This window comes from Abrus precatorius, unplaced genomic scaffold, assembly GCF_003935025.1.
Source record: "Abrus precatorius isolate BTA unplaced genomic scaffold, Abrus_2018 Scaffold7, whole genome shotgun sequence".
Classification (NCBI taxonomy): Eukaryota; Viridiplantae; Streptophyta; class Magnoliopsida; order Fabales; family Fabaceae; genus Abrus; species Abrus precatorius.
Genome location: NW_020874417.1, coordinates 20,909,465 through 20,921,773, shown reverse-complemented (window position 1 = coordinate 20,921,773; position 12,309 = coordinate 20,909,465). Strand labels below are relative to the sequence as shown.

General features: G+C 34.6%; 1 protein-coding gene across 2 annotated transcripts; it reads left to right on the top strand.

Annotated features, from left to right (window-relative positions):
- Window positions 1-818: 818 nt before the first annotated feature.
- On the top strand, window positions 819-11,726 carry LOC113871225 (phospholipase D zeta 1-like). 2 transcript variants are annotated; one of them, XM_027508175.1, is made up of 20 exons: window positions 819-1,075; window positions 1,782-1,883; window positions 2,077-2,192; window positions 2,650-2,791; window positions 3,076-3,243; window positions 4,401-4,562; window positions 4,970-5,212; window positions 5,296-5,412; window positions 5,531-5,670; window positions 5,765-5,914; window positions 6,191-6,347; window positions 6,429-6,890; window positions 7,451-7,561; window positions 8,491-8,637; window positions 8,717-8,914; window positions 9,080-9,181; window positions 9,261-9,392; window positions 10,157-10,222; window positions 10,870-10,931; window positions 11,034-11,726. In XM_027508175.1, exons 1-20 carry the CDS (start codon window positions 887-889, stop codon window positions 11,281-11,283), a joined length of 3,216 nt encoding a protein of 1,071 aa, XP_027363976.1. In that variant the 5' UTR covers window positions 819-886; the 3' UTR covers window positions 11,284-11,726. The 2 variants fall into 2 exon arrangements, with proteins under 2 accessions (XP_027363976.1, XP_027363975.1); XM_027508174.1 differs by having other exon boundaries at window positions 10,870-11,726.
- Window positions 11,727-12,309: the final 583 nt, after the last annotated feature.

Below are 12,309 nucleotides of genomic sequence, written 5' to 3'. Positions count from 1 at the left end.
CCCAAGTTGACACGCAATTATGCAATGTTAAGGCAATGTCGTACTTTGTGTGTTTGTGTATTTCGTGTTTTTGGTGCTAGACTGTTTCAAAGCTACTTGAGTGAATAACATACACAAAACCAGAAATTGATGGTTCGCAATCCATTTTGTTAAATGAATGGCACACAATTTGTGTTCAAAACAAGCACCAATTATTTGTTTAGTTATCATGACTTGGCTTCTTGATGGTGGAATATAGAATCAACAAGCATCCAATTGAGGTAAGATGCCAAACCGTATTAACTTGAATTTGTTTTATTAAGGAATATCAATCATAAGCCATTTTGGCATATTCTCAGTTGCAAGCATCAAAAGTTGGATATTCTCTTTCAAACAGAGGGATATACCGTGTCCATTTTCAGCTTATGTGCATTAATCAGTTCCCTCTTTTACCAAGTTGCCCTCCGTTTCACCAAATGACAATGAGGCTTTCAGGAGGCTCAAATCATTAGCATGTCCACAAAAACAGCAATAGCCGCATCATTTTAAGGACCAAATCATTAGCATACACACTTGCATTCTTACTTCATTCCACAACCACCCAAGTTAATATAGAAAATAACGTTATTCCAACAGAAAATTACCACACAATATATACTCTCTTTTTTTAATTTCTCTCATTATTACGAATTACCGTGAGAATGTCTAATATGAAACTCGGTAACGTACCAATTGTCATTTTATACCAATAATTTAATATTTTGTGAAATATATTTATAAGTTTTATACGGAAAGTGAAGAAAAACGGAAACCTACGACAAAAACTATAAAACCTGTGTTGTGTTGTCTTGGGTCCGGTTCATTAAATAAAGCAGTTAACTGGTGAAGTGGGTGTGTTGGAAAGTCCATGTCGTCTGAACCGCTAATTCAACCGTCGGAAGCATTGTCAACATCTCAGTCTTTCCGGCGATGCAACGAAACGGGGTGGATTTTCGAAGAGTTACCCAAAGCCACCATCGTTTCCGTGTCGCGACCAGACACCGGAGACATTAGTCCCATACTCCTTTCTTATACCATTGAGTTGCAGTACAAACAGGCATACACACATATACTTGTTTCATTCATTTTCTCTTCTTCCTTTTCAATGTTAAGTAACTTCAATTTTCTCTTCTTCAAGGAAGATGAGTTGGAGATGATAATTTTTAAGAGTTTTATGCTTGTGGTTTAAGTTATTGGAGCTGAGTCAAATATTATTTGGTTAATTTGAGCGTGAAAGATGAAAAAACTGCTCTGGTCTTGTTTTCTTTTGTTTTTGCCAAGTGATCTTCGATGGGTGATTTTAATTTCTTTAGCCACTTTATAAACTCTATTGAGTAGCCTCATTGGATCATATTCTATTATGCCTACAATTGGAAAGATGTTAAGACTGAAGAGAACTATAATTGGAAATCATTCTTTATGGATTGTTTTGCCTATTTGAATATTTTGCACAGTGTCATTCGATATTCTTAGTAATAATTTTATTATCTATTTATGGTTACCCCCTATGGCTTGTTATGGATTTTAATATGTCTAGGTGTCAATATGTGTCTTTACACATTCATTGAGGGTCCTTCTACGAGTTTTGGTCGTTCAGAAACAATATGAATGCCAGTTAATTACAGTTTACAACTTAATAATTTATATATATCCTTTTGGGACCTAGACTATAATATAAGCTTTTGATGTAATGAATTATGTTGTCAAGTGGTGCAGTTCAATCCAACTAATGTGAAGGCATTTGTTTCATTCGGATTTCACAGTTTAAGTGGCGTCTACTGAAGAAAGCGTCACAAGTTCTGTATTTGCAGTTTGCCTTGAGGAAACGTGCATTAATTGAAGACCTTCACGACAAGCAAGAGCAGGTTTGTGCAATATATGTTGCATTTTACTCCCCAGTCTCACACATCGATACAAGTTCCATTCCATGATTAGATGACTTTTCATATTACTCTGTTGTTATTAAGTGAAGATACATGTTTCCAATAGTTTTAGTTTCCTTCATTATATTTATATAAGGATTCAGCCTAATTTCTAATATTTAACTTTCTCCTGAAGGTAAAAGAATGGCTTCAAAACTTGGGAATGGTAGATCAAACGGTAATGGTGCAAGATGATGAAGAACCTGATGATGGAGCAGTGCCTTTACATCATGAGGGCAGTGTTAAAAGCAGGTATTTTAATTTTTATCTCCATAAAATAGAAATCTGCTATCTGATACATTTTTAAACTATCAATGCCTTAACGTGTGCTGCACTTAGGTGTCAGGAACTTAATGATTTATATGTGAAGTACTTCTTAGGTGTTGGCCTAGAGCTTCCCATGATTAATTTGGTCACAAAGCATGGTATATTTGATTTGTAAAATAGGGTACCAGGTGCAGAAGGGGTTGAATCAGAATTTCCTGTCTTGAATCTTGATTACACTCAATACTACTAGCCTTTCCAAAGCTGAGCATTTTGATGGCACAATATTCATGTTATTTATATTAATAGAAATATACAGTTATTTACATTTCTAACATCAAGTTATACCAAATAAAGCCTTTTATATTTAGTAGCTATAATTCCTTATGTTTTCTTTTTCAAAAGTCTCAAACAAACATACTTATTAATTTGGTTTTTTGTAAAGATATGTTCCATCGGTTGCTGCTTTATCAATAATTCGTCCATCACTAGGAGGGCAGCAGTCAGTTGCAGATAGAGCCAAAGTCGCAATGCAGGGTTATTTGAATCATTTTTTAGGAAACCTGGATATTGTGAATTCTCCAGAGGTAACAACAAAGCTTCAAAGGTGACAATTGTTGCATTTGCATGGATAATACTTAGCAGATGTTCATACAAATGTAGGGGATGTTGTTCATGGGTGGCATTAGGTTCTGCATCTAAAAAAGTGAAATCAAAATGGGGTTCAAATGACTGTTTATACATATAGCAGGACCACAGAAATCTGTTTTATATACACAGATTTAATTTTTTGATGTTCCTTTACCATGTATGTAATATGAGTTCTCCAGAGCTGAAATTATCTTTCCTAACATATGGTTTTGAATTATAGGTCTGCAAGTTTTTGGAGGTCTCTAGGCTATCTTTTTTACAGGAGTATGGTCCAAAACTGAAAGAAGGATATATAACAGTGAACCATTTGTCAAATATTTCACAGGATTCATATGTATCATGCTTCCCTTGTGATTGGTTTCGTTGTTTTAATAACAAGTGGAAGAAGGTTTGGTTCTGAAGTTCATTTTAGTGACAATTTATAAATGCCCTATGCTATCTCAGTGATCTTTGGATATAAATTTACTGACCTTTCTTCTAAGTACTTGTCTTATTTTCACTTGTCTAAGTGGAATATAAGTCAACATTTTCCTGACATACAGTTAATCCTTACCTTTACTGTGAATATTTGCTGTCACATATTGTGCATTACTGAGTTTTATGGCTGAATGCTCCAATGCTACGTCAGCAATGGTAGATACTAGATAATGTTTAGCTTTAAACACAACATTTAGTTGGCATTACATGGTTTATCTCTAGCATTCTCTCTATAAACACCTTCAGTTACCTCGATGATATAGTGATTGTAAATTGGGTTAGTAGTTTTTGTTTTTAGGTTTTTTATTTCGTAAGTAGGATTTTGATTCGATATTATTTTGCTATTTGGGATTTTATCTTAGACTTTGTTGATTTTATCATATTAGGGATTTTATCTTGATTTGGATTATGTGATATTAGGTCAGAGTTTTCTTATCGTTTGGATTAGGTTAGTTGTTTTCTTGGTGAAAATATTTGAGGCTTTTGATTAATTTATGATATTGAGTTTTTCTTATTTAGAAAGTATATATGATATTTGAGCCAGAGGAATACTCTGCCCTAGAAGAGTATTGTAGGTTTATCATATCAAGGGAGTACGCTGCCAAGAAGAGCACTCTTGGATTGTTCTTCATTAACAGAAAATTGAATATTACTGTCATAATATTGTGCTTATACATTTTACAATATTCTCTTGGACTTCATTGGCTGTAAATGCCCACTACATGTTATGTTTCAAGTCATATTTCTGTATGGAGCTCGACGGATAGATCTATAAAAATATTGACAAATAAATGAACTACTCTGTCAGTATGTATAGAGTATTAGCCGTGACCTATCAAATGTTTTTTTTTTTTCTCTATTGGGTTCATTTTGACCGATTAAATTTGTTAACATTAATGGATAGTAATTTGAAATGATTTCATAAAATGTTAAATTAGGGAACAGATTTAAAACATGTAATACCTCTAATATAAAAATCCCACTTTATATATACATGGTCTCTGCAACTGGTTTTTTCATTTCATTTAATCTTAGTTATATAATCTAGATTACATTGTCTGCACACAGGTATGGGCTGTTTTGAAACCTGGGTTTTTGGCCTTGCTGGATGATCCTTTACACAACAAACCATTGGATGTAATTACTTTTGATGTCCTCCCACCCTCAAAGGAAGATGGAGGCACCAAAATATATTTAGCTGATCCTATAAAGGAACGAAATACATTCAAGGTGATCAAATTTGTCTTAGTCTTTTCGACCTTGATTAAAAATAGTTTAGTCTCTATTGGACTATCTATTCTTTTTTATCGTAATTAGTCAAAGAAAGTATATTGAACTTGACATTACAAAATTATGAAGTAACTCTTTTTAGATTTCCTGTTAACTAATATGACAACTGTCAACAACAAAGAGGATCAAAGGCTTACCTTCTTCAGAAATTGTTCTCAGCTTCTTTTTTCATTTTCTCTTTAACCATTAGAAATATTGGTCATCAAATTTAATGCTGCAGAATCTATAGCCTATTGGTCTCAGAAGAATTTAGTACAAGAACAACCAGTTTATTGGAGAAAACCTGTGACAACAAATTTCATTTTTGCTTCCAAAATTTATTAAAAATTATTTTAAATTATTAATAGGTTACTAGTGGAAATAGGAGCATATGGTTGAGAACCACCAGCAATGCTAAAGTAAAAGCTTGGGTTACTGCAATTAATGAAGCTGGTCTAAGACCCCTGGAGGGTTGGTGTTGTTCTCATCGCTTCGGTTCATTTGCTCCCACACGAGGTTTGACAGAAGATGGGAGCCAAGCCCAATGGTTTGTAGATGGGCAGGCAGCATTTGAAGCAATTGCTTCTTCAATTCAAGATGCAAAATCAGAGGTATATATTACCAAGAGTAAATATAAGTTCTTTTAGTTTCCTAATTCAATTCTTAATAATATGAGGATGGAAACTGGATGCAGATATTCATTACAGGTTGGTGGCTGTGCCCAGAGCTATATCTGAGACGGCCTTTTCATTATTTTTCTACCTTTAGGTTAGACTCATTATTAGAAGAAAAAGCCAAGCAAGGGGTTCAGGTAAACATACTATTCTCTTTGATATTAATCACTTCTGTCTGTGATCTTCATAGTCAGAAGCTTCTATGCTTTATAAGATTGAATTTTAGTAAAGAGAATTCTGCTTATGATTATACAGATCTATGTGCTTCTCTACAAGGAAGTTTCTCTAGCTTTAAAAATCAACAGCTTGTACAGTATGAGAAGACTGCTCAAAATTCATGAGAATGTGAGGGTACTGCGCTATCCAGATCATTTTGCTGCTCGTGTATATTTATGGTATGTATAAATGAAGTTTGAACAACATCTTAACATAAATTCAGGTGAACCTTTTTCAAGTGTATATGATGAATACTGGCTTGGCTTCTTACAGGTCACACCATGAAAAACTTGTCATTATTGATTACAAGATTTGCTATATTGGAGGATTAGATTTATGCTTTGGTCGTTATGACACACCTGAGCATAAAGTGGGTGATTGCCCCTCTGTAATTTGGCCTGGAAAGGATTATTACAACCCAAGGTCTTTTTTCCTATTTTGTTTATAAAAAAACATGGAATTTTTTTTTTGAAACAGTGTAGCTACTGTATATGTTACAATAAGAAAAGGTCCAAGTATCTTAACGCTCCAATGTAATGCATTTAGCCATGTCTTATACGTATTACATTTAGACATGTTGGATCGTTGCTGTTTTGTCTTGTTGATGAGTGATGACATCCAAAATTTGGATTGTCGCTCGGTGCTATTCTAAGATTTCAGAAATATTATATAATTTCTGTAATTTTTGTTCATTGATAGAGAATCCGAACCTAATTCATGGGAAGAGACCATGAGAGATGAATTGGATCGTGAGAAATGTCCCCGTATGCCATGGCATGATGTCCATTGTGCTCTTTGGGGACCTCCTTGTCGTGACATTGCTCGGCACTTTGTTCAACGTTGGAACCATGCTAAGGTATAAATGATGTTTTTTCATCTTACATGTTTCTTTTAATTATCATCCTCGTCCTCTCTTATGTGTTGAAACACATCACAGAGAACTAAAGCTCCAAATGAACATGAAATTCCACTACTTATGCCTCACCATCACATGGTCCTCCCTCATTACATGGGAAGAAGCAAAGAGATAGACATTGATGAAAAGAAAGATGAAGACAAGCCGAAAGAAATAGAAAGGCAGGATTCATTTTCCTCAGAGTCTCCAATGCAAGATATACCACTACTTCTACCTCAGGAAGCTGGTGGACTAGTTATTTCAAATGGAGATAATGCAGATTTTAGTGAAAATTCTCCATTATTGTCACAAGAGCTGGAACATGAAACTTTAGTTTCAGACACCCAGGTGAAAGGGTTTCAAGATGAAGTTGTTCCTTTCAATTTGGAGGAACAATCTGTTGTTGATGCTCTAGACAATTGGTGGGAAAATTCAGGACGTACCAATGATGACACTACTTTGGAATATGGGCAAGTTGGTCCACGTACTACCTGCCACTGTCAGGTTAGTTATGATGTCTTCTAGATCTTATATGTAAAATTTAAAGTTTTTCATCTTTGTACCAGCCCTTGAATAAATAGTTTCTTTCTTAAAACAGTCCAGTGTCACCAACATAAGATTACAAATACACATTATTCTACATTTGCAGAAATTCCTTATAAAAGGGGAAAAACTTTACAATAGTGTGAAGAATAACTATTTTTTGGATGACATGCCATGTGAAAGTTGAGAAAGAAGAAAATTGAAACTTGCAAGCCTATAAAGTTATCCGAAACCATTTGCTTAATACAGAAGATGTAAAAACTATAAAAAGAAATTTGCAAATTTTGCTCTTAGAATATTTCTGGGAAGAATCATTTTACTGTTTCTGTTTGGGTTTGTAATGTGATTACATTTACTTGTACCAAAAAAATTGGTCATATTTACAGTTGTTTATTCATATTCATGCACGGAATCTAGCACAACATATTGGCTCTTAGTTTGGGAACTGTCCTAATTTATGTCAATATAATTTTGCATAATTATTTATCGGCCACAATCTTGGTTGGATGTGAATTCCACAGGTCATCAGAAGCGTCAGCCAGTGGTCAGCTGGAACAAGTCAGCCTGAAGAAAGCATTCACATTGCATATTGTTCTCTCATTCAAAAAGCAAAGCATTTTATCTACATTGAGGTAAATTAATTATGGGGAACTGTACTTCCCTTGAGCTTGCTTCAATATTGATAACTATCTCCTGTTTAGCATTGCAACAAATGAAATGTATATCTTCATGGTGATCTCAATATAAATGTTTAACTTTTTTTTTTTCTTGTGCATTATCAAATACTTGAGGAAACATAAGGGAATTTTTTTTATTTTATTGTGCTTAACAAATTTGAATGTCATATATGATTGAGTAGCATTGCTTCTTTTTATAAATTTTTCCTGTGAGGAGTATCTTAAAATATTTGGCCTTTGGGGTTGTTATGCGGTAAACGTATGAAAGTTAGTCAGTAAGGTATTCATTTCCCAATCTTTGTATCGGGTCGGTTGAAGCCTGGCAGACAAGATCAAGATCCAAAGCCATGATATAAAATCATCATCTGCAAGCCATATTTAAAAAGTACCACTTTGGGAATTATTTTAGTACAGGTTAGGTAAGAGCAAAACTTAATACCACATGCGACACCTACAACCTACAAATTATGTTGAAGTGCTGACAAGCAGATGTTAATATAAGGATCAAGACACACACTGCACTTTTGATGCTAACACTGTTAATGTCTATTAAACAAAAATATGGATTTTAATAAAATACAAGAACATGGAAACAGACTCTAGATTTGATAGAACTCAGTATTATTTTTTACATTGGTGATTGCCACTTTACCCTCTAAAGTGCAGGTGCACTTTGAGGATCCCTATCCTTAAGATAATAACCTGTGTTAAAGCAATATTAGGTCTGTGATAACTATTGAATTAAGTTGACTTGTTGCTTATATTATGCATGTATCATAGTGGTAACGTACTGAAGAATTTCAAACTTCTGACAAATAAAAACTCATCCCCCATCCCCCCCCCCCCTCCTTCTCTTTGTCTTTCTCATTTTGTTTTCCATTCAGAACCAGTTTTTCATATCAGGTCTAGCAGGGGATGACATAATACAGAACCGTGTCTTGGAAGCACTATACAGGCGAATTTTGCAAGCCCACAAAGAACAGAAAGATTTTAGAGTTATAATTGTGATGCCCCTATTGCCTGGATTCCAGGTAATGATTACCTTCTTATAATATCAATTCTCTTTTCTGTAGACGTGGATCTTTTATTGCTATGAACTGTCATTAACAGGGTGGTCTGGATGATGGTGGTGCGGCTACTGTGAGAGCCTTAACCCACTGGCAGTATAGGACAATTTCTAGAGAAAAGCACTCCATATTACACAATCTTGAGGCTATACTTGGTTCTAAGACACATGATTATATTTCTTTCTATGGTCTACGATCTCATGGTAGACTTTATGAGAATGGTCCTATGGCTACAAGTCAGGTATCTTATCAAAAACATCAAATTAGGGATAGTTTCATCAAATATTTCACCAATACCCTAAGGGCTTGAAAACAATGCAGTGTGGATCTCCTGTGTTTAGCTTTTACAATGATTTAATTGCATAAATGTTCTCCTTGTTTGATGTATATTCCCATACTTGTACAGGTATATGTACACAGTAAATTGATGATAATTGATGACCGTGTAGCTTTTATTGGATCATCTAATATAAATGACCGGAGTTTGCTTGGATTAAGAGACTCTGAGGTGCATTTGATGTTTGCTTTGTTACTATAATATACTATTTCTAAGAGCATGTGTAATTTTTATAATGTTCTTCAACCAGATTGGAGTGCTCATAGAAGACAAAGAATATGTTGAATCATTGATGAATGGAAGTCCATGGAAGGCTGGGAAATTTTCTTATAGCCTCCGCTGCTCCCTATGGTCTGAGCACCTTGGTCTTCAAACTGGAGAGGTAAGTCAAAATTATCAAATGAGTTTTTTGGCTACATCGTTGCAACAAACACAGGCTTTGCCTAGCAGTTTATTTGTCATTGATTAATGGTAAGAATAAACAAGTTAGGGAAATTTAGATACCTTGACTTTTAATTTTCTTATTATTGGATTGATGAACTAGTACAAATGCGCTCTGTGCAAGAATGAAGTTGCGTTAGAAGTTTTATCACATTCATACTGGCATGTTTCTAATGTTAGTCATAGAGTGGAAAAGCATGCCTATTCCTTCTTCCTTTTTTTCATTAAACTTAATGTGGATTGAACGTAGATCAATGCCTAATCCAAGCCTTCCCCAAGTGCTTCTCAAAGTTTAGGCTCTCTTACCAATCACCCTTAGAAGTCGCTATGTAGTATGTCCCTATGAATTGCTCCTCATGTCTTAGCTTTCTCCCAAAGCACAAGCAAACAAGTTGAGGCTTCCACTCCGGCATCCCTCTGGAATCAGTCACAGTCACACCCATTGGCACAAGCTTGAAACTTCTGGCTCTTGTCCTGAGTGAAACTCACACCCTAGTGATAGTCACCACCCTCAACGAATTGGCTCAACATGACCATGAGCTACACATAATTGCTTTTCTAGTTTGCTCAACCATAATTTCCATTCACAACTGCCCTGACTACACAACCGATGTTTTCATGTTCATTTGTGGTCACATTAGACATGTTCATCTGTTTACCTTACTTGATAAGGCCCTCCTGACAATATTTTCTTTCTCTTAACAGATCAGTAAAGTCAGCGATCCGGTGGCAGATACAACCTATAAGGACTTGTGGTCAGCAACTGCAAAGGTTAGACTTTGCCAGATTATTATGTCCTTACTGGTTTGTATATTTCCTCCTTGATATTGGTGATTTATGGTGGCACCTATAGAGGGGTATGTAAGGAATTGGTTCAGTTCTTGAAGAAAGAAACAGAAAAATAAACTTTTCTTTATTGAATATTCTCTGTTGGGCAGAATTACTCACACTAGAGGAAGAATCGAATGAATACAAAGAATATCTCCAGGACTTGGAGAGTCTGGTCTCTCCCACCCGAATCACTTTTGTCTAACAGAACACCCCCTTTCTCTCTAACTTTTCTATTTATTCCTTGTCATTTACAATTATCCTCAACTAATTGGGCTTCTCTCATTCTTTTGGGCCTCCTTACATAGACTTCTCTAATTGGGGTTTGGGCCTACTACTCACAGAGTATTGTTTATCAACAACATTGTAGGCATTCAAGATGTTAAGAAATCTGATCCTCCCTTAAACCCCTATATTTAACAATTGAGCTGAATTTTCTCTTGACAACACAGTGGCTAATGTAGTTGGCAGAACAAAAAATATTTTCTTAAACGAACAATATATAGTCACATGTTAATTTTGGTTTTTTGTGAACACACATTATTTTACTTTGTACTCCTATGGTATATAAACTGCTATAAGTGTGACAGGAAAATACTAGGATATACCATGAAGTCTTTGCTTGCATTCCCAGTGATCAGATACACTCAAGGTGTGTGGATTTTTCTCAGTTTTCTTCTGTGATTTCTAACTATCACTTTTTGCTTCTATTTATCCTTACTTATATTGTGTTATACTTTACAATAACATACAGAGCTGCACTTCGGCAAAGCAAGGTTCACTGGAAGGAAAAACTTGGCCATACAACCATTGATTTGGGAATAGCCCCTGATAAGTTAGTCTCTCATGAGAATGGAGAAATAAAAGTAATAGACCCCATAGAGAAATTGAAGTGTGTAAAGGGTCATCTTGTTTCCTTTCCTTTGGAGTTCATGCGTGAGGAAGATCTAAGACCAGCTGTCATTGAGAGTGAGTTTTATGTATCTCCTCAAGTATATCATTGAGTATGGTAGTTTGAAGGCCCAAAAGGGTGATACTTCAGGTATTTTTCTAGCAATTGAGAGGACTAGCATTTGCTTGGTGGAGTTATCTCTAATAATATAAAAAGCATGGAAGATGGATTGGAAGTGAATTGACTTGTCAAGATTGAAGACAAGTGAAAATAAAGCTGAAGGAGAGTGGATACACTATCCAGTTATTAATTACCTATGACTATGAAACAACAGTTTTAGAAAGGGAAGTGATTATGCAGAATCTAAGTTCTTCTTTTTCAATTAAGTGCCGTCCAGTAACTGTCGGAAGTATGTGAAAGGGAAACCTTTGCAAATAACGCAGTTCAGAATTAGATGGCAGTATTTCATTATAAGAATTGATGGCAATATGCCATGCAACCTTCATATATTGTGCAGCATTAGTTCATTCGTTGTAAAGGAAATTGTACATATATATATATATATCTTTTCCTCGATTGACCTGGGAATTGTTCATCTATGACTCTTTTCATGGGATTACTAATAAAAACCGCAAGTTGAAGTTAGTGATATGATTAAATTATGCGCATAATTTTGGTGTTTAGTTCTACTGTTGGTTATGTTTATGAAATTAATAAAGCAATTTTTTTGTTCACATAAGAAATGAATACTTCTGCTGATATTATTTAACAAAAGAAAAATGAAAATAGAACCATACAAATTAAGCACAGTCGTTTGCTTTCTAGTATCAAAACAAAAGTTTATAACACTGTCAAAATAAGTTAAACAAAAATTGACAGTGATTAAAATAAATTTTGTAAGCAACAGTGTACATCACTATCAAAATCAAACATATTATGATAGTTAAATGAAATTAATTAATTAGAACAAGCACCTTCAAGAGTAACCACTATTTAAATTTCTCTTATATCTTTCACATATACAAAATTTCTTTAAATTTTAAAAACCTTATAAATTTGTCAATCAAAATTAGTATTCTATTTCTTAACATGCATAATAAATATCAATATTTATGGTCGGTGCAAGTTACATAAGTAT

What these genes read in the sequence shown, in the direction of transcription:
- LOC113871225 (XM_027508174.1), top strand. Translation starts at nt 887, where the DNA reads ATGTCGTCTGAACCGCTAATTCAACCGTCGGAAGCATTGTCAACATCT. An exon ending in AGCATTTTATCTACATTGAG is followed by an intron (nt 7,562 to 8,490) that starts GTAAATTAATTA and finishes TTTTCCATTCAG; the next exon opens with AACCAGTTTTTCATATCAGG. An exon ending in TGTGGTCAGCAACTGCAAAG is followed by an intron (nt 10,223 to 10,869) that starts GTTAGACTTTGC and finishes TAAGTGTGACAG; the next exon opens with GAAAATACTAGGATATACCA.